The 27,374-nt window shown below is 46.1% G+C and overlaps 1 protein-coding gene and 1 long non-coding RNA gene across 6 annotated transcripts; both read left to right on the top strand.

Moving 5' to 3' along the window:
- Positions 1-18,566: 18,566 nt before the first annotated feature.
- LOC307016069 lies at positions 18,567-19,890 on the top strand. 4 transcript variants are annotated; one of them, XR_013801744.1, is made up of 5 exons: positions 18,567-18,613; positions 18,873-18,953; positions 19,184-19,391; positions 19,701-19,753; positions 19,844-19,879. It is a non-coding gene; the product is annotated as an uncharacterized lncRNA (long non-coding RNA). The 4 variants fall into 4 exon arrangements; XR_013801743.1 differs by lacking the exon at positions 19,701-19,753 and having other exon boundaries at positions 19,844-19,890; XR_013801745.1 differs by lacking the exon at positions 19,844-19,879 and having other exon boundaries at positions 19,584-19,716.
- Positions 19,891-24,820: 4,930 nt separating this feature from the next.
- Positions 24,821-27,210, top strand: LOC307015597 (uncharacterized protein). Of its 2 annotated transcripts, none has more exons than XM_079644296.1 (7): positions 24,821-25,008; positions 25,150-25,267; positions 25,344-25,435; positions 25,547-25,664; positions 26,001-26,117; positions 26,235-26,426; positions 26,684-27,210. In XM_079644296.1, the coding sequence occupies exons 1-7, from the start codon at positions 24,850-24,852 to the stop codon at positions 26,863-26,865; spliced, it is 978 nt and encodes a 325-aa protein (XP_079500422.1). In that variant the 5' UTR covers positions 24,821-24,849; the 3' UTR covers positions 26,866-27,210. The 2 variants fall into 2 exon arrangements, with proteins under 2 accessions (XP_079500422.1, XP_079500421.1); XM_079644295.1 differs by having other exon boundaries at positions 26,672-27,210.
- Positions 27,211-27,374: the final 164 nt, after the last annotated feature.

Here is a 27,374-nt window from a genome sequence, read left to right as displayed (position 1 = left end):
GTCATGGTGACGAGCCACGCCATTGCCCTCGCCGCCGCTGCCCGTGAGGCGAAAGGGCTGCGAGGAAACCTCCACACGCTGCGTTTCACTCCGGCTCTCATCATGAGGCGTGTACACGCTCAGGGGATGAGTGGAGGTGTGTGCAGTACTGTCCCCATGAGGCGTTATACCGGCGCTCATGGGTTATTAACCGTATGTAGGAGGCGTATCTCGGACAGGGGAATGCCTCGAGCTCTGCAGGTTTATTAACCGATAGGTTAAAACCAGCAGGCTTCTGCAGGGAGCCCTGCTGTCTACTTAATCAACAGATTAGTGGCAGCCGGCTTAATTAACGGCTCCGCTTCCTCGGAGGCTCTCGCGGAGCAGACCAGGAGCGGGGGAGCTTCACTCCCCTTTGACTCGCCGCCAGGAGACCCTGTCTCTGGGGTGGCGGGGGAGCGGAGACGTGGGACGGAGCCCCTGCAGCCGCCGGGGCGGTTGCTGTGGGCGTCTCTCCGCTTGCGGCCTCCTGTGGCCGGCGTGGACGCCGCGACTGCTGCGGGCGTTGGTGCCGCTGTGGCAGATCAGCCGACTGGAGCCAGCTGTACATGCTGGCGAATGCCGTCCACCTGTTCCGCGGCCGTCTTCATGAACTGGGCTCCGAACAGCCCGTCCGGGCTGATTGGAGTGTCCAGTGGCACTTTTCTGGCCGTCTCCGTAACAGACGCCGCCACGCTGTGGTGACGGAGAGGGGGAAAGCATGTTCGGCCGCCAAGCTGGCACCCTGCTCCGACTCTGTCTCCCCCGTCCGGGGGAGAGGAGGGAGGGGAGAACCGAACGGTGAACCGTGGAGGGAGGCGGGGCAGGAGTTGCTTCGGACTCCTGCCCGGTGCTCTGCCCCAGGGACACGAGGCCCCGTCCGCGGGCTCGTAAGCCTGGACGGGCCAATCGTCCTCCTCGGCCACAGCAGCAAGAGTGTCCGCTCTCCGCTTCCTGTCGCCCGAGGGGAGACGAGCGCAGTGCATGCTACCTGCTGGTTTAGAGCCGCGTACGCGTGCTCTGACCCCCGGCAGGATTCGCATACTGCTTTTATCTCTGCAGGTCATAACTCATTATGAACCCAGAGCCACATGAGGGACAACCACGGACGCAGTTGTTGCTCATGATGATTCTCAATTGCTGAGCTTCAGTAACTGTGCTGGTTTGCTGAAAAAAAGAGGGAGCAGATTGCCGGGCCACCTTCCTATTTATACCGGAAGGAGGCCCGAGGGTGGGGCCCACCTTGCGGGTGGACGTGGACTACAAGTGTTTCAGTGCTGCGCGGGGGCGCAGGGGGATTACCCAATAGCGATAGCCTTAGAGGGCGAAGCCATATACGAAATAGAACTGAATTTCAAAATGAAAATAACCGGAAACAGACGTAGGCCTATAAGGGACATTTCGAGCATCATCGAGTTTAGGATGGCCGAAGACACTACACTACCCATAATCCCCAGCTATCGTTTAGGACTACAGTCCCCGTGATTAAACTTCAAGTCGGGATTGGATTTTGGAGTGGCAGTGCGCCAAGGTTACGGAATCGAAACTGGATCGAACGCCGCCCCCCCCCCCCAACAATTAGAAGTTGCCAGTATTAAACACCAATTATTAACCAATTAAAATGAACAGATTAAACATCTCTCTGACACAGTTTAAACGCATTTCAAGTGGAAGAATTGTTCGTGTCTCCTCTTCGTGTCTCGGGAAGCTGGAAGCTGTATTATTTTCAAAAAATAATAAAATATATCTTTTAACCATAACGGGTACTTTACACAATATTGAGTCAAACTTATCCTTGTTTTAATCCTTGTTTTATTTATGTTAAATTGTTGTTGTCGGTTAATTTTCCATTTTATTTATTTTGGTTTAAGATATCATTATTTTTTATTTATTATTAACATGTTAGATGTTTAAAGTTTTCTGCATTTTATAAGGCAATATATACTTTTTTGTTTTTGTCCGTAGGCTACTTAGGTTATTAAAGAGTTATCGTGTCAAAATATAGGAAATGTATTAATATTTTATTGTATAATCGGTACAGGAAATTACATCATTCAGAGCACCACCTATTGGCCAAAGACGCTGCCACCGGCATTGCGATCCATCCTCTGACAAAGTAAGTTGGGTCACTAAAGTCTGATACATGTTTTGCTTAGATTTAATAATTGTTTTTTTTTTTAAGCCTTTACTCGCATGGTTCATCATACATACTGAACTGTTCTAAGTCTGAGAAATGCTTTCGCCATAATCAGCAAAGCAACATTAATGTGAAATTATTCTTGCGGGCGGCTAGCTAGCTAGCTCACGTTCAACATAAGCTTAAACTGGTTTAGCTACATTTATATCAGCTCATAAGTGGTGTGTGAAATGTTTTTTGTCTTAATTACGGCTACATACGTCGGTGTTAAAGTGTGAGTTATACGTTATCTTAATCGCTTTTGTTTTACACATGACAGTACTAACGCTGGCCGACATTTTAATATATGTTTGGGGGGGAGGGGCATAGTCCACGTCCATGTGCTTGTTACGCGTATGAAACAGGAAACACGTAAATGAACTCAGTCTGTCTAAAGTAGTTAAACCGTCACAATGTGCATTTAAAAAGCTAGTTTCACTACATAATTCACTTTTTCTGTTCTCTCCTGCAGCTCCTGTACCCACACCACAAACCCATACACTGATCTACACCATCATAAAACCAACGGCACTTTTAAGAGCCAAACTCAACCTATCTCTCTGTCTATCTACCTACCTTTCTTATAGTTATTGTCTCTATCTTTTTCTATCATCCATCCATCCATCCATCCATCTTCTCCCGCTTATCCGTGGTCGGGTCGCGGAGGTAGCAGTTCCAGCAGAGAGCACCAAACTTTCTTTTCCCTGGCCACATCAACCAGCTCTGACTGGGGGATCCCAAGGCGCTCCCAGGCCAGCGAAGAGATATAATCCCTCCGCCTGGTTCTAGGTCTACCCCTTGGCCTCTTCCCAGCTGGACGTGCCTGGAACACCTCCCTATGGAGGCGCCCAGGTGGCATCCTAACTAGGTGCCCGAACCACCTCAATTGGCTCCTTTCGACGCGAAGGAGGAGCGGTTCAACTCCGAGTCCCTCCCGGATGACCGAACTTCTCACCTTATCCCTAAGGGAGAAACCAGCCACCCTGCGGAGAAAACCCATCTCGGCCGCTTGTACCCGCGATATCGTTCTTTCGGTCATGACCCATCCTTCATGACCATAGGTGAGGGTAGGAAAGAAAATGGCGCGGTAGACAGAGAGCTTTGCCTTCTGGCTCAGCTCCCTTTTCGTCACAACGGTGCGGTAAAGCGACTGCAGTACTGCTCCCGCTGCTCCGATTCTCCGACCCATCTCACGCTCCATTGTTCCCTCACTCGAGAACAAGACCCCGAGATACTTGAACTCCTTCACTTGGGGTAAGGACTCATTCCTTACTTGGAGTGGACAGTCCATCGGTTTCCTGCTGAGAACCATGGCCTCAGATTTGGAGGTGCTGATCCTCATCCCAGCCGCTTCACGCTCGGTTGCGAACCGATCTAGTGAGTGCTGAAGGTCGCAGACCGATGAAGCCATCAGAACCACATCATCTGCAAAAAGCAGTGGTGCAATCCTTAGTCCACCGAACTGCAGACCCCCTCCCCCATGACTACGCCTCGAAATCCGATCAATGTATATTACAAACAGGATTGGTGACAAAGCGCAGCCCTGGCGGAGGCCAACCCTCACCTGAAATGGGTCCGACTTACTGCCGAGGACCCGGACACAGCTCTCGCTTTGGGAGTACAGAGATTGGATGGCCCTGAGTAGAGACCCCCTCACCCCATACTCCCGCAGCACCTCCCACAGTGACTCCCTGGGAACCCGGTCATACGCCTTCTCCAAGTCTACAAAACACATGTAGACTGGATAAGGGTACTCCCAGGCCCCCTCCAGGATCCTTGCGAGAGTAAAAAGCTGATCCGTCGTTCCACGACCAGGACGGAATCCGCATTGTTCCTCCTCAATATGAGGTTCGACAATCGGCCTGACCCTCCTTTCGAGTACCTTACAGTAAACTTTCCCGGGGAGGCTGAGTAGTGTGATGCCTCTGTAATTGGCACACACCCTCTGATCCCCCTTTTTAAAAAGGGGAACCACCACCCCGGTCTGCCACTCCTTCGGTACTGTTTCCGACTACCACGCAACGTTGATGAGACGTGTCAACCATGACAGTCCATCAACACCCAGAGCCTTCAGCATTTCTGGGCGGATCTGATCCACCCCCGGGGCTTTGCCACTGTGAAGTTGTTTGAAGACCTCAGTGACCTCCCCCCGGGAGATTGGTGTCGATCCCCCGTCATACTCCAGCTCTGCCTCTAACATAGAGGGCGGAGTTGTCGGGTTCAAGAGTTCCTCAAAGTGCTCCTTCCAACGCCCTAACACTCCATCAGTTGAGGTCAACACCGTCCCATCCTTACTGTATACAGCTTAGATGGTTCCCTGCTTCCCCCTCCTGAGGTGTCGGACAGTTTTCCAGAACAACTTTGGTGCCGCCCGAAAGTCCTTTTCCATGTCTTCTCCGAACTTCTCCCACACCCGCTGCTTTGCCTCGGCCACGGCTGAGGCTGCTGCCCTTCGGGCCTGTCGGTACCTTGCAACTGCCTCGGGAGTCCCCCGGGATAACAAATCCCTGAAGGCCTCCTTCTTCAGTCGGACGGCTTCCCTGACCCTATTTAGGGGCAATGGATGTCCACTCGCGGGAGACGACAGACAGTGGTGCGGTTAGCCAAAGTGACAGACCTAATGTTAGACCTATTTACAGGCAATGGACGTCCACTCTCGGGAGAGAGACCTCCAGCATGTGTCCCTGAAATGGAGACTCTGTTTATTTCACTCATCCAGGACAGAGACCGGGGAAATCTCCTCTCTGTGGCCCCTCCAAGACCCCCAAAGGACGGACCACAGACCTCCAGCATGTGTCCCTGACATAGGCACCTCCATAACCTTGCACACCGTGAGTCCCCGGACTCCCGGACTTAAGCACTCCCCCACGGACTAAACCCAGATGTTCACACCTTACAGAACTTCATGCCCCTGGTTACCCTAAAGGGGGTGGATTTTGCGGTGCTTTACCGTCCGCACATCGGCATCCATATTCGGCCTTATTCACGGCACCACCACCCCTTCTGTGGAGGATATTCTCATGCTCCTGGTAACCCTTTAAATAGTCTGATACTGTCAGGGCTCATCACCGCACTTTACAAGCCAGAAATAATGTTTAAATGGTCGGGAAAAGTGTTTTTAAACGTCTGGAAGAGAGTTGTAGCCTGTCATTTTGCAGGATATCATTTAACATGTAACCTCTCCTGGAAATGCACAGAATATGTCCATTTCCAGGAGAGATTCCATGTTAAATTATATCCTGCAAAATGACAGGCTATAACCCAGGAACAAGTGTTTGAAAGGCGGGGAAAAGTTGTTTAAAATAGTCGGAAAAGTGTTTTTAAACGTATGGAAGAGAGTTGTAGCCTGTCATTTTGCAGGATATCATTTAACATGTAACCTCTCCTGGAAATGCACAGAATATGTCCATTTCCAGGAGAGATTCCATGTTAAATTATATCCTGCAAAATGACAGGCTATAACCCAGGAACAAGTGTTTGAAAGGCGGGGAAAAGTTGTTTAAAATAGTCGGAAAAGTGTTTTTAAACGTATGGAAGAGAGTTGTAGCCTGTCATTTTGCAGGATATAATTTAACATGTAACCTCTCCTGGAAATGCACAGAATATGTCCATTTCCAGGAGAGATTCCATGTTAAATTATATCCTGCAAAATGACAGGCTATAACCCAGGAACAAGTGTTTGAAAGGCGGGGGAAAGTTGTTTAAAATAGTCGGAAAAGTGTTTTTAAACGTATGGAAGAGAGTTGTAGCCTGTCATTTTGCAGGATATAATTTAACATGTAACCTCTCCTGGAAATGCACAGAATATGTCCATTTCCAGGAGAGATTCCATGTTAAATTATATCCTGCAAAGTGACAGGCTATAACCCAGGAACAAGTGTTTGAAAGGCGGGGAAAAGTTGTTTAAAATAGTCTGATACCTCCAGGGCGCATCACCGCATTTTACAAGCCAGGGAAGGTGTCTGAATCCTGGGTAAACATATTTTAAATAGTCTGACACCTGGCACTGTATTTGCCCCTGGGAACCTTCAAGGTTATATTCATGTTTTATTATTTATTTAATAATCACATGATTTTTACAAAAACAGTATACACAGTATACATATATACATTAATAATAATAATATAACAATATACATAATAAAAACATGAAAAGTGGTGAAAATGAGAAAATGTATCCGAAAATAGTGCCTCATAATGCGGGCATGTAGACAGTAGCCAGAGACTCACCGGCACACACACATGCAAAGATCCAGGGGGCGGAGCACATGGCTTTTTTTACCCAGAAATAAGTCTCTGAGAGGCGGGGAGACTCAGAGGACAGGCTGCGTCACCTCACTTTGTAACCCAGGAAAAGAGCAGGAATTCTGGCTGCGTGAGTGTTAAAAGTGCATTCATCTGTGTTAATCCGACAGCCGCAGAGGTGCTGACGGAAAGCAGGCGGAACAAATTGATTATTTTAACCAGGAATAAATGTTTGCAAGGCGGGGAAAGTGTTCCTGTAGCCCCTCCATAACGGTAATAATGATTAGAAATGATTTCCAGGGCAGAAAGCGGTTTTTAAATGTGGAAAAAAAAATATGTTAAACTGTTTAAAAAGCACAAAGTGATTTGAGTGCAGTTCTCATGTGTCCCCACAGGAGGGCGCGTCGTCCCAGGGAGCACAGTGCATGGTGACAAGGTACGATTTATACCCTAAAATAGCATGCTAAGCGTGGGTGGATTAGTTTCAAAGCATGCACACTCTGCTCATGTCAGACTTACATTAAAATAGACCGGGAAAAACACCTCTATTTAGCCCCTCACAGAGCCCCAAAGGACGGACTAAGCAGCTCCAGCACGGCTCCCTCACATGAACACTCTGCTCATGTCAGACTTACATTAAAATAGACCAGGAAAAACACCTCACAGAGCCCCAAAGGACGGACTAAGCAGCTCCAGCACGGCTCCCTCACATGCACACTCTGCTCATGTCAGACTTCCATTAAAATAGACCGGGAAAAGCACCTCACAGAGCCCCAAAGGACGGACTAAGCAGCTCCAGCACGGCTCCCTCACATGCACACTCTGCTCATGTCAGACTTCCATTAAAATTGACCGGGAAAAGCACCTCTTTTGGGCACCTCACAGAGCCCCAAAGGACGGCCTAATGACCTCCAGCCTCTCTCCCTCACATGGAGCTCAGGTTATTTCATACCTCCAGGAGAGGGACCGGGAAAACCACCTCTCTGTAGCCCCTGACAGAGCCCCAAAGGACGGACTGAGGACCTCCGGCAACAGTGGTACTTCCATAACCTCGTGCACCGTGAGACCCCGGGCCCCCGGACTTAAGCACTCCCCCACGGACTAAACCCAGATGTTCACACCCTACAGAACGTCATGCCCCTGGTTACCCTAAAGGGGGTGGATTTTGCGGTGCTTTACCATCCGCACATCGGCATCCATATTCGGCCTTATTCATGACACTTTCTCATGCTCCTGGTAACCCTTTAAATAGTCTGATACTGTCAGGGCTCATCACCGCACTTTACAAGCCAGAAATAATGTTTAAATGGTCGGGGAAAGTTTTTTTAAACGTATGGAAGAGAGTTGTAGCCTGTCATTTTGCAGGATATCATTTAACATGTAACCTCTCCTGGAAATGCACAGAATATGTCCATTTCCAGGAGAGATTCCATGTTAAATTATATCCTGCAAAATGACAGGCTATAACCCAGGAACAAGTGTTTGAAAGGCGGGGAAAAGTTGTTTAAAATAGTCGGAAAAGTGTTTTTAAACGTATGGAAGAGAGTTGTAGCCTGTCATTTTGCAGGATATCATTTAACATGTAACCTCGCCTGGAAATGCACAGAATATGTCCATTTCCAGGAGAGATTCCATGTTAAATGATATCCTGCAAAATGACAGGCTATAACCCAGGAACAAGTGTTTGAAAGGCGGGGAAAAGTTGTTTAAAATAGTCGGAAAAGTGTTTTTACACGTATGGAAGAGCGTTTTAGCCTGTCATTTTGCAGGATATAATTTAACATGTAACCTCTCCCGGAAATGCACAGAATATGTCCATTTTCAGGAGAGGGTCAATGTTAAATGATATCCTGCAAAATGACAGGCTAAAACACCCAGGGATACGTGTTTGAAAGGCAGGGAAAAGTTGTTTAAAATAGTCTGATACGTCCAGGGCGCATCACCGCATTTTACAAGCCAGGGAAGGTGTCTTAATCATTGGTACACATTGTTTAAATAGTCTGATACCTGGCACTGTATTTGCCCCTGGGAACCTTCAAGGTTATACTAATGTTTTTTTATTTATTTAATTATCACAACATTTTTACAAAAACAGTATACAAAATAAACATAATAACAACATGATTACAACATGATTAACAGGGGCCTGGGGGCCATATTAGCCGTCTAACTTGTACAGTGCACCGGGGAAAAAAGGTTGAGTCCACGGCCCCTTTCCCCTCATCAGGAGTATCAATCGGTCCTGAAGAAGAGGTATCGCTGCTCTCCGCCCCTGAGTCCTCTTCGGAGGTAGCTGACGGTGGTAGACCTCCTTCTGATGATGATGCTGCTGCAGCTGCTGCCGCCGCCCTGAACAAGGAGCGGATCTTCAATGCCTCCTTTATTCCAGGCGTATTCGCGTAGAACCGGTCTGCAGTGCTTACGTCGTGGCACATAAACCTAGCGAGAATCGACCTGCTTTCTGGATCTTGGTGATGCTTGATATTGTCAGCCAGGGCAGTGCGCAAGATGGTGAAGGTGACGGCTGTTTCTAGCCCAGCATCAGCCCAAGCCCTCTTCAAGTGAGCGTTCAGGTTCTTGGAAGCCTGCTTCCCCGATGTGAAAAGGAAGAATTCACTCTGAGGACCCGACAAGCCCTCTTTTATCCCCATCCACCGCATGACCCAGCTAAACTCCTTTATTGTAAGCACCAGCTGTGCTTCACCAAATGTCTTGGCAGTCTTGTGATCCTGCACGTGGATGATGTAGCCCTCAGCAGTGCCCCTTCTGTCCGCCTCAAAGACCTCCGTGTTGGTCATGTTTGCGTACACACCCGGACGGTGGCCATACAGGAGGCTCCAATGGAGGGTTAGATAGCCATATAGCAGGTACTGGGTGATTGAGGTCGGATTGCTAGCCATCAGGTCAAGGAGATCAGGGATGCGCTTCTCAGCGGCCGCCATGGCGGCGAGAAGCTCCGCCTGGCTCGGCAGACGATCCAGCTTGTCCCTCTTCACCTTAAACCGGTGGACAGTGACATACTTTTTCAAATCGTTAATGTTGGCTTTCACCTCTCTCACTCGCAGAGGCTTCTATGGACCGCATGACAGTCTTCACCGGGGTCTCACTACCGGAGGCTTCTGGGGACCACATGACAGTCTTCACCGGGGTCTTGCTTCCGGAGGCTTCTGGGGACCGCATCACAGACTTGAGAGGGGTCTCACTCGCAGAGGCTTCTATGGACCGCATGACAGTCTTCACCGGGGTCTCACTACCGGAGGCTTCTGGGGACCACATGACAGTCTTCACCGGGGTCTTGCTTCCAGAGGCTTCTGGGGACCGCATCACAGACTTGAGAGGGGTCTCACTCACAGAGGCTTCTATGGACCGCATGACAGTCTTCACCAGGGTCTTGCTTCCGGAGGCTTCTGGGGACTGCATGACAGTCTTCACCGGGGTCTTGCTTCCAGAGGCTTCTGGGGACCGCATCACAGACTTGAGAGGGGTCTCACTCGCAGAGGCTTCTATGGACCGCATGACAGTCTTCACCGGGGTCTTGCTTCCGGAGGCTTCTGGGGACCGCATGACAGTCTTCACCGGGGTCTTGCTTCCGGAGGCTTCTGGGGACCGCATGACAGTCTTCACCGGGGTCTTGCTTCCAGAGGCTTCTGGGGACCGCATGACAGTCTTCACCGGGGTCTCACTACCGGAGGCTTTGTCGGACCGCATGACAGTCTTCACCGGGGTCTCACTACCGGAGGCTTCTGGGGACCACATGACAGTCTTCACCGGGGTCTTGCTTCCAGAGGCTTCTGGGGACCGCATCACAGACTTGAGAGGGGTCTCACTCACAGAGGCTTCTATGGACCGCATGACAGTCTTCACCAGGGTCTTGCTTCCGGAGGCTTCTGGGGACCGCATGACAGTCTTCACCGGGGTCTTGCTTCCAGAGGCTTCTGGGGACCGCATCACAGACTTGAGAGGGGTCTCACTCGCAGAGGCTTCTATGGACCGCATGACAGTCTTCACCGGGGTCTTGCTTCCGGAGGCTTCTGGGGACCGCATGACAGTCTTCACCGGGGTCTTGCTTCCGGAGGCTTCTGGGGACCGCATGACAGTCTTCACCGGGGTCTTGCTTCCAGAGGCTTCTGGGGACCGCATGACAGTCTTCACCGGAGTCTTGCTTCCGGAGGCTTCTGGGGACCGCATGACAGTCTTCACCGGGGTCTCACTACCGGAGGCTTTGTCGGACCGCATGACAGTCTTCACCGGGGTCTTGCTTCCGGAGGATTCTGGGGACCGCATGACAGTCTTCACCGGGGTCTTGCTTCCGGAGGCTTCTGGGGACCGCATCACAGACTTGAGAGGGGTCTCACTCGCAGAGGCTTCTATGAACCGCATGACAGTCTTCACCGGGGTCTTGAGAGGGGTATTGCTGCCGGAGGCTACTGTGTTCATGCCGGGGGTACTTGAGATTGCTACGCCCTTAAATCGTATACATTCTTCTTCTTCCTCAAGCAGAGCAGCAGTGGCATTCTGCTTCCTGGGTTTTAGACCCTGTTTTAGCCTGGAGCGCAGGGTCTTCACCTCATCAATGAGGTTATCCTTCTGAGCCCTCAATGCCACATTTTCCAGCCTCACCTGCATGCAGTCCTCTTCGTCACACTCGGTATGTGGGGAGAAGGGTGGAGGGTGCACCGGGTATTCCTCCTCATTGTCTATATCCAATAATGTAGCCATTCCAATGATGGGATTAGTCTCTCGGAGGTCATGGAGCAACTGCATGGCCACACTATGCTTCAGCCTTGCCATGACCTGATGTGCCTCATCTCGGGAGAACTCAGGGTGGTCACGAGTTACATGACGGTGTAGTTTCTTCCCAGCATACGAACACCCTGTGATAGGACAGGGTTTGGTCCGAACATTTATTCTACCACTGGCCATTTTAAGAATGATGCCTCTTTCCTCCAGGTTCCGCACTGCATGTTTGTGCTTAAGGTGCTTATTCAAAGCCAGATAGCGGAGACTGCCCACCGGGCATTCGGTCAACATCCTTCCCAAAACACACACAATGAATTCTATTTAAATGGTTTTCTGTTTCTCCGTTTATATGCATTAGCCAACTGGTGATTGCAACCATGGGTCCGATGCTTCAATGCAGGGAACACGGACCAAGGGGAGGACTTGGGTTACCACCTGGTTAAAATGGTCCCACCTCCGGCTGGTGATGGGTCCGATACATTGATTGTTTTTTGTTTCATGGTTCTTCCACGAGCTCACAAGACAGTTTTGGGTACAAAAACGTGGGGATAACAGTACCTCCGGGCGCTCCATCCCGCTCCGGCTTTAGCCGCAGCGGGGGGAGGAGGCATTGAACCCCTCGCACCTGCCCCCGGAGAAGGCAGGGGAGTCAGGTACCCGGAGGCGCACGGTGGACGGCCAGGGCGAGACCGCCACACCGCACTGGAGTCAGAGTTCCGAGTTTTTAGAGCCAGGTCCCGGTGAAACGCAGTACGGAGCACCCGGCAGGAACCTCCAGCAGACCCCCCCGCGCGGTTCCCTCGTCCCTCGGAAGAGGCGGAGAGGTGGGTGTTTTTCATCTGCTGGCGGACTGCCAGGGAGAACGTGCTGCTCGGGAGCCAGGCTCAGAGTTAGTGGCAGTGAGAGCCCGTGCACCTGCCTTTTACAGCAGGCATGCGCTGGTATCGGGGTGGGGAGAGAAGGTAGAAGCAGAGGCTGCAGAAACAGCCAGAGCCTTCCCCTCTAACACACCCCTCATTTGGTGCATTGAACCCCTCGCACCTGCCCCCGGAGGAGTCAGGTACCCGGAGGCGCACGGTGGACGGCCAGGGCGAGACCGCCACACCGCACTTGAGTCAGAGTTCCGAGTTTTTCGAGCCAGGTCCCGATGAAATGCAGTACGGAGCACCCGGCAGGAACCTCCAGCAGACCCCCCCGCGCGGTTCCCTCGTCCCTCGGAAGAGGCGGAGAGGTGGGTGTTTTTCATCTGCTGGCGGACTGCCGGGGAGAACGTGCTGCTCAGGAGCCAGGCTCAGAGTTAGTGGCAGTGAGAGCCCGTGCACCTGCCTTTTACAGCAGGCACGCGCTGGTATCGGGGTGGGGAGAGAAGGTAGAAGCAGAGGCTGCAGAAACAGCCAGAGCCTTCCCCTCTAACACACCCCTGATTTGGTTCATGAGCACTGGGCAGAGTCCCCTGTCAACTCTCCTTATATTGCTCCGGAGACAAGTTGGGACATGGCAGCATCCCACTTCGCCTGGTACACCATATCGTTAAATGAGCTCAGTAATGTACTGCACAACATCACATGGGTAAAATGAGCTACGTAATGCCCTGCAATATCACATTTGGTTTATTTCCAAAAAGTCTGGAAAAAACACATATCCAGTAAAATATCATTCCTTGTTTATTTCCATCCTTCAGGCAAATACACATATCTTTGTCCGCTCCAGGAGCAACCGCAGTTTGGATGAACCGACCGCCAAGCACCGGAAGCTGGACCCGGGGAGGAGGCCCTCCGATGGCGGGTCAAATTTGCTGATACCGCAGCTGGCTGGACACTAGCCGTAGAAGAACACCCGGGGGGGACCAGGCATGTCCCTCTTTGCAGACAAGCATATATGCGCTCCGGCATTCGCCGCATATATTTGTCCGCCCCAGGAGCAGAGTCAAACCCTCAGTTTGGATGAACCGACCGCCAAGCACCGGAAGCTGGACCCGGGGAGGAGGCCCTCCGATGGCGGGTCAAATTTGCTGATACCGCAGCTGGCTGGACACTAGCCGTAGAAGAACACCTGGGCGGGACCAGGCATGTCCCTCTTTGCAGACAAGCATATATGCGCTCCGGCATTCGCCGCATATATTTGTCCGCCCCAGGAGCATTCCTCCACACTCACAAAGTAACACTTTACTTTTTGGAGAACCGTACAAAACGGCTAAAAGTGTTGAAATGTATCCGAGAATAGTGCCCCATAAGGCGGGTAGAGTCCCCTGTCAACTCCCCTCGCATTCTTCCACACTCACAAAGTAACACTTTACTTTTTGGAGAACCGTACAAAACGGCTAAAAGTGTTGAATTGTATCCGAGAATAGTGCCCCATAAGGCGGGTAGAGTCCCCTGTCAACTCCCCTCGCATTCCTCCACACTCACAAAGTAACACTTTACTTTTTGGAGAACCGTACAAAATGGCTAAAAGTGTTGAAATGTATCCGAGAATAGTGCCCCATAAGGCGGGTAGAGTCCCCTGTCAACTCCCCTCGCATTCCTCCACACTCACAAAGTAACGCTTTACTTTTTGGAGAACCGTATAAAACGGCTAAAAGTGTTGAAATGTATCCGAGAATAGTGCCCCATAAGGCGGGTAGAGTCCCCTGTCAACTCCCCTTGCATTCCTCCACACTCTGAAAAAGTCAGAGTTATTTTTTGGAGAACAATCAAAAAGGGCTAAAAGTGTTCAAATGTATCAGAAAATAGTGCCTCATGAGGCGGGTAGAGTCCCCTGACAACTCCCCTCACATTCCTCCACACTCTGAAAAAGTCAGAGTTATTTTTTGGAGAACAATCAAAAAAGGCTAAAAGTGTTCAAATGTATCCGAAAATAGTGCCTCATGAGGCGGGTACAGTACCCTGACAACTCCCCTTGCATTCCTCCACACTCTGAAAAAGTCAGAGTTATTTTTTGGAGAACCATCAAAAAGGGCTAAAAGTGTTAAAATGTATCCGAAAATAGTGCCTCATGAGGCGGATTGAGTCCCCTGTCAACTCCCCTTGCCTTCCTCCGGAGCCCAGTTCAAAAACTTAAAGTTTAGTAAGAACCATGCTGGGGGGTCTCCGGGCAACAAAATGTATCCGAGCCAGAGCGCACATACAGCGGATGAATTCCTCCATGAAGTTACACATCCGTTTTTTTTCTGAGTCCTCTCAAAAACCGGGTTTCCGATTTCGTGCAGACAGTAGCTTGGAAAACATGAACTTTTTTTTACGACGGAGAAGGGGAAGTCTGGATTCCCCTCTCCGTTGTACATTGCAACGGGGGAGGGGAAAAGTGTTCGGCGCTTCGTCCCGAAGCGCCGAACACTTGAGCATCAGAGCCCCTTCTTCTGAGCCCCTTCTCCGTTGTAATTTCAAAAGTTCATTCTTTGATTATTTTAACATATAATTGACCGTTTTCTTTCATTTTTTTTTCTTTCCACGGGTGGGGGCCTATGGCAGGCCGCCTATGAGCTCCCAAATTTGGCCCGACTCCTCCGGGATTTGTGGGATAAGCTCCATAAACTGACAAAGTCATCCAAATATGTCGCTTTTATAGCCCAAAGATATATAATGCAAATACATTAAAATAGTAAAAGGTACAATTGTGCTCTGCATTAACCGGAATTTGATTTTTATAGCCCCGAAAAAATGATTAAAAATCATTTTCGTGGGGAAAAGTGTTAAAACGCCTGATTAAAGCATATGCAGGACCCCAGTGAGCTCCAGACTATGTGCATTGTGTCAGGGGGCCTTGTGAATGATAACACCCATCATTTAAATGCAAAAAACACCATTAAAAGTCACTTTTAGGGGGAAAATGCAGGCTCTGTCCATTTCGTTAACAAACTGATAGGCAAATGGACAAAAGTGTGATTAAAGCATATGCAGGACCCCAGTGAGCTCCAGACTATGTGCATTGTGTCAGGAGGCCTTGTGAATGATAACACCCATCATTTAAACGCAAAGACCACAATTAAAAGTCACTTTTAGGGGGAAAACGCCGGCTCTGTCCATTTCGTAAACAAACTGATAGGCAAATGGACAAAAGTGGGAAAACGGAGGAGCCGCTGCTCCACTGCTCCAGGCTGTGTGCATTGTGTCGGGGACCCTTGTGAATTATAACACCCATCATTTAAACGCAAGGGCCACCATTAAAAGTCACTTTTAGGGGGAAAACGCAGGCTCTGTCCATTTCGTTAACAAACTGATAGGCAAATGGATAAAAGTGTGATTAAAGCATATGCAGGACCCCAGTGAGCTCCAGACTATGTGCATTGTGTCAGGGGGCCTTGTGAATGATAACACCCATCATTTAAACGCAAAAACCACCATTAAAAGTCACTTTTAGGGGGAAAACGCAGGCTCTGTCCATTTCGTTAACAAACTGATAGGCAAATGGACAAAAGTGGGATTAAAGTATATGCAGGACCCCAGTGAGCTCCAGACTATGTGCATTGTGTCAGGGGGCCTTGTGAATGATAACACCCATCATTTAAACGCAAGGGCCACCATTAAAAGTTACTTTTAGGGGGAAAACGCCGGCTCTGTCCATTTCGTTAACAAACTGATAGGCAAATGGACAAAAGTGGGAAAACGGAGGAGCCGCTGCTCCACTGCTCCAGGCTGTGTGCATTGTGTCGGGGACCCTTGTGAATGATAACACCCATCATTTAAACGCAAGGGCCACTATTAAAAGTCACTTTTAGGGGGAAAACGCAGGCTCTGTCCATTTCGTTAACAAACTGATAGGCAAATGGACAAAAGTGGGAAAACGGCCGAGCCGCTGCTCCACTGCTCCAGGCTGTGTGTGCATTGTGTTAAGGGACCCTGTGAATTATAACACCCATCATTTAAATGCAAAAACCACCATTAAAACTCACTTTTAGGGGGAAAACGCAGCCTCTGTCCATTTCGTTAACAAACTGATAGGCAAATGGACAAACGGGGGAAAACGGCCGAGTCGCTGCTTCAGGCTGTGTGCATTGTGTTAGGGAACCCTATGAAGGGTGTACATGAGTGTATACATGTTTTAAATAGTAGGATACCTCCAGGGCGCATCACTACATTTTACAAGCCAGGGAAGGTGCATGGATCCTGGGTAAACATTGATTAAGTGTTTTTAAATGTGTGGAACAGTGTTTTGTCACTTTCAAAACTCTCCTGTCATTGACCGGAGAAATTGGGTCGATGTTGTATTCAATCTCTAATATTCCAGTGAGACGAAGTACGTACATTGACCGGAGTGATCCCATGTTAATTTTGTCCAAAAACCGGAGCATTCCCTAGCCACCGGTGTCCACCAGGAGGTTCGAGGGTTACCGCCCCTTGAGGCACCTAGGACCTTGAGACCACAGCTCCCTGCCGCGGCTTCGGCAACAGAGGCTTTGAACACCGACCACTCTGGTTCAATGTCCCCAACCTCCACAGGAATGCCCGAAAAGCTCCGCCGGAGGTGTGAGTTGAAGGCCTCCTGAACTTGGGCCTCCTCCAGATGTTCCCAGTTCACCCGAACTACAGGTTTGGGCTTACCAGGTCTATCCAGAGGCTTCCCCGACCCAACTCACCACCAGATGGTGATCAGTTGACAACTCCGCCCCTCTCTTTACCCGAGTGTCCAAAACATACTGCCTCAGGTTCGATGATACGATAACGAAATCGATCATGGACCTTCTGCCTAGGGTGCTCTGGTACCACGTACACTTATGAGCATCCTTATGTTCGAACATGGTGTTTGTTATGGCCAATCCATGACTAGCACAGAAGTCCAGTAACAAACCACCACTCCGGTTCAGATCAGGGGGGCCGTTCCTCCCAATCACTCCCCTCCAAGTGTCTCCATCATTGCCCACATGTGCGTTGAAGTCTCCCAGCAAGATTAAAGAGTCCCCTTCAGGAGACCCATACAGGACTCTTTCCAGGGTCTCCAAGAAGGCCGTATACTCTGAACTGCTGTTGGGTGCATAAGCACAAACAACATTCAGAGTTTTCCCCCCCCATAACCCGCAGGCGTAGGGAGGCGACCCCCTCGTCCACTGGGGTAAACTCCAACAACGAAGTAACCAACCGGGGACTTGTGAGTATCCCCACACCCGCCCGGCGCCTCACACCTTGAGCAACTCCGGAGAAGAATAGAGTCCAACCCCTATCCAGAAGTAAGGTTCCGGAGCCGACGCTGTGCGTAGAGGTGAGCCCAACCAGATCCAACTGGTAACGCTCCACCTCCCGCACAAGCTCCGACTCCCTCCCCCCCAGAGAGGTGACGTTCCACGTCCCCAAAGCCAGCTTCTGTCGCCCGGGTCTGGTCCGTCGAGACCCTCTGCCTTCACTGCCACCCTTCTGGCAGCGCACCCGACCCCATCGCTGTTTCCCGTAGGTGGTGGGCCCGCGGGACGGAGAAGCGGAGGTGTTGCCCATGTTGCCTTTTCGGGATTTGCCCGGCCGGGCTCCGTGGCAAGCCCGGCCACCAGACGCTCGCCGACGAGTCCTCCTTCTGGGCCTGGCTCCAGAAGGGGACCCCGGGCTTCCTCCGGGCCGGGTATCCTCACTTCGTGTGTCTTATTTCATGAGGTCTTGTGAACCAATCTTAGTCTGGCCCCTTGCCTGAGACCAATTTGCCATGGGAGACCCTACCAGGAACACAAGGTTCCAGACAACACAGCCCCCAGGTTCATCAGGGCACACAAACCTCTCTACCACGGTAAGGTGCTGTTTCTTCAGAGAGGCTTTTTCTATCATTCATTATCTATTTATTCATCTATCCATCTCAATCTTACAATCTGTCTCTCTATCTCTGTTTGTCTCATACAGCAGCTGTTGCATATCTGTTGTGTCTGTCTGTCTGGCTGGCTGGCTGGCTGTGTTGCAATGGCAACAAAACACAACCCAGACCCCAATAATCCCACATCCAGAGAAGAGAAACGCATGGCTCTTGAGCTGAAGCATGAACACATGCTAGCTGAAGCTAAGGTTGGTGTTTTAACCCATATGACCTCATTCATTTCCCACTTGAATTTGGCACTATCTGTTATCCAAAAAATGCTGAACAGGCCAAGAGTAACTGGATTTTGGATCAATGTATAGGGCCTTTGCAAAACGGTTCATCATTACAACATGGGGGGCAGAGGGTTACTAAATAAAGCTTGTTCAACTTGTTTTACTTCATTAGTTGTATATGGTAGGAAAAACTTGAAGCAAAAATGTTCTTCAAGTGAATGAATTTACTTTTATTTGTCCACTGTCATATGGTATCAGTTTATCAGCAACATCAACCTTACATGAGTTGTTACTTGGTCACAGAAAGCAGCTGAGGAGAGGAAACGGGCACGCTCTGTAGGAGACACTTTACAGTCCCCTAAAAGGGGCTGTGTAGTACGTGGCAAGCCAAGAGGGAGGCGTGGAGGGCAACGCCAAGGCTCAGCTACAGGTTGAAATCCCAATTATTTTACATTTTTATGAATTTACTAAGTAAATGGTTGGAAAATCGAATTAAAACACAGTAATTGCTTGTTGAGGGTCTACAATAATTCCAATATATAAACGCATAGTGACACTACAGTCGGAGACATTCCCACTGTGGTGTCATAAGAACTATGCTTTATTTAATTTCACAAGCTTTTAAACAATAGGTAGATAATACAAATCATCAGTTATCTGTTGTTAACCCTCTGTGTGATGTTTTACAGTCACATCCCCCCCGACTGAGGGCTTCCAGTCTTCCAGTGTGGAGGTTCTGCGTACTGAACCTTCAGCACAACACGAATTTGGTATATCACAAAAATGGCTTTAAGTTTAAAACTAAAATCAATTTTTAAATAAATTGTGTTAGTGAGAGAAAATAACCTTATACACAACTGACAGTTCAGGACTCGAACGAGCAATGTAATTCAGTAAAGATATTGGCCAGTTCCTTACTGAGCAAAGAAATGATCCTTCATTTTTAGTGTTCATCTTAAATATAGTCATTTACAGTTAAAGTTTCCCATTCTGTTCACAGAAAAGAATATGGAGAGACTCTCTGACATTCTTTCCTCATGTCCTCCTCCTGAGCCTCAAAGAAGCTCTGCCTCATCCTGGTCTTTTCGGCAGCAGAAAGCCTCAGAGCGCTGGAAAGAAGCGAGACCACACCACCTACAATGCCTTCTAGAAAAAGAGGCTGTTGGTCATCCCCTGTGTGGCCTCTGCCACGAGCCGGCTGTTATTAGGTGAGATAACATTTACCTTTATTTAAATTACTTTACCTAATTGTAATTTTTCAGTATTAATGCTCAGTGCCCTGCTATTTCAGCTAACATGCATGACTTTTGGGATGTTAGAAAACTGGATACCAAGAGAAAACCCACATGAAAATTAAAGTTATTCTAGGATATTAGAATAATTTTGTATTTCCTCCCAAGGTGTAGAGAGTGTCTCCCCGAGGAGTGGTTCTGTGGAGACTGTGATGCACTTCATCACAACAACCAGCCACTCCACAACAGGGACAGTTTAATGAATGGTTTTTTTAAACCAATTAGTCCAACAACGTGTGTTGTTAGAGTGGAAGGTGGATATGACACCCATGACCAAGGTATGCTCTCTCAAACTTGCATTTTGATGTTCACATGTCTCTTCGGCCAGCATATAATGGTAATTAGTGCTTTTTAAAAAAAAATTACAGCTTGCATATTGCCAACTGTGAAGGCACCCAACTGCTCCTGTAAAGGCACAAACTTAACTGTGGTACCAGGCAAACCAGTGATTTCAATTACCATCAATGGTAAACAAATATATGTATATATATATATATTTGGATTTCTATTAAATTGTTGTTATATGTTTACTGTTGTGGGCTGAGGCATTGTGCTTCCACTTGGAGTAAAGCCTTCATGTTATATCTGTTCATCTTTGACTATTTGTAGAAGGAACTGTTGTAAAATGTGTCTTAATTATGTTTATTTACTTGTTCCAAGGGCGTTATGACTTGCATCTGCCACTATATGTCTGTCAAACTTGCCAGCAGCAGTGGACCCCCGACTTGAAAGTCCTCCTTAAGAGTGGATACTGGCCAGCTTCGGTCAGTATTTCCACACTTTACACCTGAGCTCCTTTGAAGAGCTCAAGGTCCTCTCTCTGGGATTCTCCAGACAGGCCTTTGCAAAGCTGCTGGAGCATCGCACAAAGTGTGGAGGAAGAGTAAGTGTAAATATTCTTTACCATATTATACATTATAACATTTCCGTAAATAGACCAAATCATAGCAATATATGTAATTATCTTCCAGTCTGGACCTGTCAACGGAGATGCACTGCAGCTTTCTGGAGTTCTCCTATGCCTCGTACACTCAAAAAAAGAACTCATTGGATGAACTCAATTCAATTGTGGGCAGGATTTCCATCCAATAAATATTCGTAGCCCCAACTGAAACTAAAAACATCCATTTAATAAAATTGAATTGAGTTAGTCCAACTCATTTTTATCAAATAAAGCTGAAATAAAATTATTACGTTAAGTAAATTAAATGAATTTACATTTGTCCAACTCAAACTAATATAACTAATTGGTAAATAAATAATGTACAAATATAATTATTTGTCACTTTCTCCCCCATTAAGACACTCATGAGACAAAACCTAGTTGAGATATTTTTATTGAAAATTTTCAGATAACAATTACACATTGAGGTGGATAGCCAATCCTCACTTTACTTGTGTAAACAGTGTCAAAGTTCTCTATCAGTTATTTGTCTGTCTGCATTTCCTTTTTTATAAAACATATCAATAAACAGACTGAGCAGGAGATAAAAGCAACTCAGAAAAATAATAATAATGCCAATCATGGATGAGGAAGGTGACAGTAATCCTCAATTCAACATCAATATTTATATACACATCTCAATATTAGCTCTACTTGAAAACACAGAGCAAGATGTAAACATATTTTTTTTAAAGAACATTTTTAAAGTGGTGCAAATAGCACTCCCGTAACAGTGCCGAAACTGGTGAAAAATGAACACCCAGCTATTCTAGATCTCCAAGTGCCACAAACAACAAAGACACTATAAAAAGGTGGATGCTTTGCACTGCTCTCCAAACAGGGAATATCATTGGGTGGTTTTGATATATAAAAGTGCGCACTGCACAAACCCTACAGTATATTTGGTAATTGAATAAGTGTAGTGTAGCCATTTGCTTTGAACCTACAATTACAAAAAAGCTAAATATTTGTTAAGGAAATTTGACAATACACTTGTTCACCTCTTATGCAAACAGCTTGATTTTCAGCTGCTGTATTTTTGCATTCAGCTTGTGCCCATCCAAGTTCATTACGATCTTCTGTAGTTGTCCGGGAAGCTGAGATCAAGGGCATAAATGAGCCCCAAGAGCATGATGAGTCCCACAATGACGCTGCCTACGTTTTCCATTACTTTAATGCCTTCGATAACAATTCCCACGTCCTCTGGCCCCCCATCACCGTTTCTTCGGATCGTGTAAATCCCCATGACTGTGTTGGAAATGTCCCTCTCTGCATCGTCAGCGGCGGAGGCCTGAAAACAACACAAAAACGTATGTTAAGTAAAAAGCTGAACCCCACAAACAGAAAACTGTATGAAATATAAATAAGCATTCTTAAACCATCAACTGCAGTTTAGAGAAGCAGATTTGCTTCTGTCTGGCTCGCCTAATTGACCAATACTGCTTTAAACTGAGATAAGGACCTCCAACCTTATCAACATACAGAGCCTGAAATACAGAAATACATAGTTGTACAAAAATGTAGAAATAAATTAAATCTAATAAAGATAGTTATCCATGTATGTCCTGTTTGCTTATCAACTTTTACTTATTTATTCATACATTTACCTATTTATTTCTATATTTATTATTTTATTCATGTATTTATTTCAGGATCTATTTATTATTTTATTTATTTACTCCTGTAATAATTTAAACATGTATTTCTGTATTTATTAATCCATTCACCTACTTATTTCTATATGTATTTCAATATTTATTTATTCGAGAATTTATTTATTTCAGCATGTATTTATTCATTTCTGTATTAATTGATACGTTTATTTATTGCCATATTTATTTATTTATGCATTTACCTACTTATTTCTACATTTATTTATTCTTAAATGTATTTATTTCAGCATTTATTTATTATTTATCCCTGAATTAATGTATACATTTATTTATTCATTAATATCCATATTTATTTATTTATTTCCTTATTTATTCCTGTATTTATTTTTTCATTTATTTATTGATAATAATAATAATAATAATTTTAATTTTTATAGCGCCTTTCAAGAGACCCAAGGACCTTTACAATGGGAAACAAAACAACAAAATAATAATAGTCACAAGGAAACACAGGTTAGATACCTAAGTAATACACACAAGCGAGAAGTTGACATTATAGACATCTAGCCTTGGGTATGATCGGTGGTGTGCCATAGGATGTTCTCATTATAAATACATGCCATGGTATTAATAAGTTAGGGTAACACTGTTCAACGCTACATGGGAAAAATATTGTATAAACTTACCAGATACTCCTTGAAGAACGAGTCTGGATCTTCAGTTAGGTATATTACAAGGCTTCTCAGGATGCACTCCCTCCTGGTGTTGATGTTGTCACACTAAAGCAGAAGCAGGGTCGACAAATCAGGACAGAATTTAGTTAATGTGGGTGCGACAGAGCGGTTGTCTGAAGACCAGAAAGGTCAAATCAGTCGAAATGTCCCTAAGCAGGACATTGTATCTGACGGGAAAAAAAATGGGGGGGGGGGGCTCTGCAGCAGCACGTTAAACCGTGTGCGACCGTTATTAACATTTTCACAGAACAGAAGACACACTTACTGGAGCCCGCTGCACTGTAGGCCAACGCTGTAAATACTTCTGTATAAGTTGGCTCCTGTCTCTTTAGCTTTATTACAAGTTGACGGGAGTTCTGCGTTAGCTTTAGCATTAGCCATTGTGTTGAGTGTGGAGACGATATAAGGGGACTGCGGGAGAATAACCCAAATCTAACAAATTCAAAGTGATGACTCTTTTTCTAAAGGTTTACCTCAAGTACGAGCAAAAAGTATGCAGCATTAAAACTACTCTGAGAAGTCAAATGGAATCAAATAAGTAACTTAGGCCTACGTTTCTGCACAATTGTGGGTGCCTGCTTGTGAGTGAGGTTACCCATAAAAGACTCAGCACATATATTATCTCATTATTTAGATTACATATTTGGCAGTAAAAAAAAGACCAGTGCCTAAACTCAACTGAACTCCTACAGTTCTCCTCTGCCTGCCTGCACTAAGGCCAGAAGAGATGGACAGACCTGAGCATTATGATAGAAAATGGCGGCGCTTACCTCATGCACTTTAATTACTCTTTGCATTTTTTTGGTTGGATATAAACTCAATTTTGGTGTACTGTGTTCAATGAAAATAACATTAAATCTAATATAACACAATCCACTGATCTCCATTATCCAGCAGGTATTCAATGCTACCCACATGTAGCAAGCTAGCTTCTAGCTACCAGTTATCTGGCTAGCCATAGCTAGCTTGCCGTTTACAACTAAAAACGGAGCAAAATATAACACGGTGGTTTCAAATATTCTTTTTGATATTACTGTATGAAAAGGCATTACTTGGAAACAGGGTACGTTCTAAACTACTAGAGACTACTAAAAAACTACTAAAATACTTACCAAAGAATAAACTTTCCCCAGTCAGTTTCCACAGTCAGTGTCAGAGAAAAAGGCGGCAAAAGACAGAACGGATGTGCTCATGCGCAAAGGGGATGTGCAAAGGGGCGGTCCCCAGATGAAAACAATTCATTTTGAGTTGATCTGTCCTAAATACATTTAATAAGTGAGTTGATTAAACTAATTTGTGTTACACTAATGAACTATACTTAGGTTTATTTCTTAATTAAAAATATTTAATAAAGCGAACATTTGTATATTGTGTCAAGTCTAAGAAGGGCTTGAATCGTTTTTATGAGTGTATGAGGAAGACCAGCTCTGCTGTGGTGCTCCTTTCATCTGCCCTGCCTGCACGCCGGAGATGTTGGCTGTTTCTGCCGATGGAAACAGGAAGCTGTATTGCTTTCGGCGAAGTGGAAGGTGCTGTTTTTACAATTTTGTTATTTAACTTTTTTGATTATTGTTTATATTTCATGGATATATTTGCAAATCTTTTTTTCCTCAGTTCTGATGGCAGCGCCTTTTTTAATGGGCTCTTTGTAGCAGAAGACAGCGCGGTGGATGCATTTGTCGATAAAATACAGAGATCACTGAAAAATGCAAGTTTTTATTCGTAATTTTACCTTATAGGTATATCACAAAAATAGCCATGTATATCCGACCCTGACTTTCTTCAAATTCAGCTACTTCTCCTTACCATCTACTCCAAAATCAGATAATTAGAACAAATGGTGTAGATCGTGATTCCATTGCTTTTAACTGATTTGTCATGATGTAATGTGTGTCTTAGACCCAGGGAAGAGGCACATGTGGGGACTCCCAGTGGACAGCAGTGAGGAAGACGTCAAGGAGGGCTTCGAAGCTGGATGAAGAAGGGATAGAGGTGGCTGTATGTCGCCATGGGTTTCTTTTGAAGGCCTTAAATATGTACAGGGGAAGATATTCGCCTACCCCCTGTATCTTCAAAAGGAACTCATGCCAGCCAAAGCCAAGTTCTTCGCCATGGATGTGGCTTGCAAGTACTGGCCGTACATGGAGAAAGCTGCAAGTGTCCTTCCTGCTCTCCAGGAGCTGACCACCATGAAGCCATTCCTCAGTGTAATGCATGTTCGAGCCCATGCTACCAAATGCGAGGTATGTGAAATATGTTTGTATCGCGTACATTTATATTTTTTATATTTATAATACTGAAGTAGTAAATATCTAAGCTATACTGTTTAGTATAGTAGTATGTAGCCTCTTTGCACAACAATTCCAGCAACCTTTTACCATCAGACTATATGGAGTGGAAAGAATCAGGAGGGAGCAGGGATGACCGCTGGGGAAGAGGTGGAGCAGGTCAACAGCTGCCTGTCCCGTTGTGCCCTGACAACAAAATACATGTCCAAAGCAGGTGAGTGGAAGGTTTTGCCCTATTATTGCATCCTTTTTTAGATGACACATCATAACCTCATTATTGCTTTCAAAAGCACGACTGGACATGCTCACAGTGCATGCAATGGGATGGAACAGGAAAAAAGGTGACTCCCTTCATCAGGCACTTTCCACAAGATATGTGAAGGTGAGCCTCCTATTAAAGGTATTGTTGTGTCCTTTGTCATTTGCACATGGCTTGTTGTTAATCATAGCAAGTTTTAATCTTGATAAATGTCCATCGTCTACTGCTTATCAGACTAGTAAGAGGCTCCTGGAAGAGACTGCAAGTGTTGAGGAACTCAAGACGGAGCTACATTGTGTCTCAGATGACATGGTGTCGACGTGGATTTCCGACGTGAAGGAATGGGCATCTGGTAAGCACGACGAGATAACACCAGCTACATATCATTGTCCATGACTGTTTGAATTTACAGATTTGATCCTACAGAGCAGCCAATTTTAAGGCAATAAGGCTGATTTTTCATGCCACGTAATGGGACCCTCACTGGATTTCAGTAGACAGGGACATAATCTTCAACCAATAGCAAGCCAACTATGTGTCCATGTTTATCTCTGATATGTTCCAGTTTCCATAGTTACCATACCATCAATTTGTGTTAAAATGTGTTAAATATGTTGCACAACTTTGTTTCTCAAAACCGTTACGTGTTGTGTAACAGTACATTTTACTGCCAATATTATTTCTACAGGAACATCAGAAACATCGGGTACTTCTGAAGACATCCTTCAAACAGCACTGCAGCAAAGCATTGAGGGGCTTTACCTAAGTGTGAGGCAGCGGAAGCAATCCCTTTACCGACAGAATGGTATAACAATATAATGTTTTAGGTTGCAGATTCAACCTACTGAATTATATATATTTTTTGCACTTGCAAATATAGTTTGTCACATATCCCTATCCCACTACTTCATGTCTTTTTCAGACAGCAGCAAGCTCCTCCATCGACTTCGAAGGAAGCTTGCAGACGACAAAAAGCGCCTTAATCAGGAGGTACTGAAGTACAACCAGCTAGTACACGACTCTGCCAGAGGCATAGATGTTGCTGCGGTGGAGCATTCCCTCTCTGGAGGGAGCATCATGTCCGCGCTGTGGCCGTGGGAAGTTCATGGCATGGGTCAGTTTTCAGATATTTCATAATAATTCATTTGAAGTTCTGTTATATGAAGGTATACCTTGCTGAGTTATGCACATATCATGTAGAGTGTTAGAACGTTCATTTAGTTTAAGGGTATATCTTAAGTGTTCTTATTGTGTATACATTTGATTATTTTGAAAGTACATGTTTGGAGTTTTAAACATATTGTTATGCTATAATGAAAATGTGATTGATGTATATACATAACTGTGATTGGATTTTAGCTAACTTTACAGCCAAGAAAAAGATACGTGATCAAGTCATGCTTACACGGAGACTGCAAGAGGAGAAAGGCATCCTATTGTGGGAGATGGCGCAGCATTGCACATGGTTGCAGAACATGGCAGTTGCTCTAAAAAATAAGGTGGCTGAGGAAGGTAAGTTGAAAGCAAAACTTAACCTACCTTGTAAAGTATGAGTTTTAAAGGAAAAAAAGTCAGGCCAAACATTTCACTTGTACACAACTTAAATTGTATTGAAGAAAATGCTCAGCGTCCCTGGAATGCATCCTGAGCAATGAACCATTCACTTTTGATCCTTTTTGAAACACTGGAATGTAAATTCCTAAATCTCCAAGTATATCTTGCTGGTTAACATACAACTTGGTGAGCACATCATTGTCCAAGAGCAGGAGGTCTTTCCCTTTTTTCCCAGAACGGGATGCCTATGCATTATTATTTTCGATTTCTTATAGGATTTACCTGTCATTAACTTTATATGACTGCACCTGTTACACCGCAGGCCAATAACAGCTTTCCTCTAATTGTTCATTTTTGTTTCTTTTGTGTTACTTGCTTTAATTGCTTTGTCAGTTATTTTTCCTTCTTGGTCTCCAGCTATTAACCTGATTGATTGAAGTACTTCAAATGCACAGTCTTTTAGGATGTATTATTAGGGACATTGAGATAAACAACAAATCGTTTATTT

Source organism: Notothenia rossii (assembly GCF_949606895.1).
Source record: "Notothenia rossii genome assembly, chromosome: 8".
Lineage (NCBI taxonomy): Eukaryota > Metazoa > Chordata > Actinopteri > Perciformes > Nototheniidae > Notothenia > Notothenia rossii.
This window is presented reverse-complemented; position numbering and strand designations above follow the sequence as displayed.

Excerpts from the sequence above, each read along its gene's own strand:
- LOC307015597 (XM_079644295.1), top strand. The coding sequence starts at position 24,850 with ATGCCAGCCAAAGCCAAGTTCTTCGCCATGGATGTGGCTTGCAAGTAC. Across the intron at positions 25,436-25,546 it reads TTTCCACAAGATATGTGAAG|ACTAGTAAGAGGCTCCTGGA; the intron begins GTGAGCCTCCTA and ends ACTGCTTATCAG. Across the intron at positions 26,427-26,671 it reads GTGGGAAGTTCATGGCATGG|CTAACTTTACAGCCAAGAAA; the intron begins GTCAGTTTTCAG and ends ATTGGATTTTAG.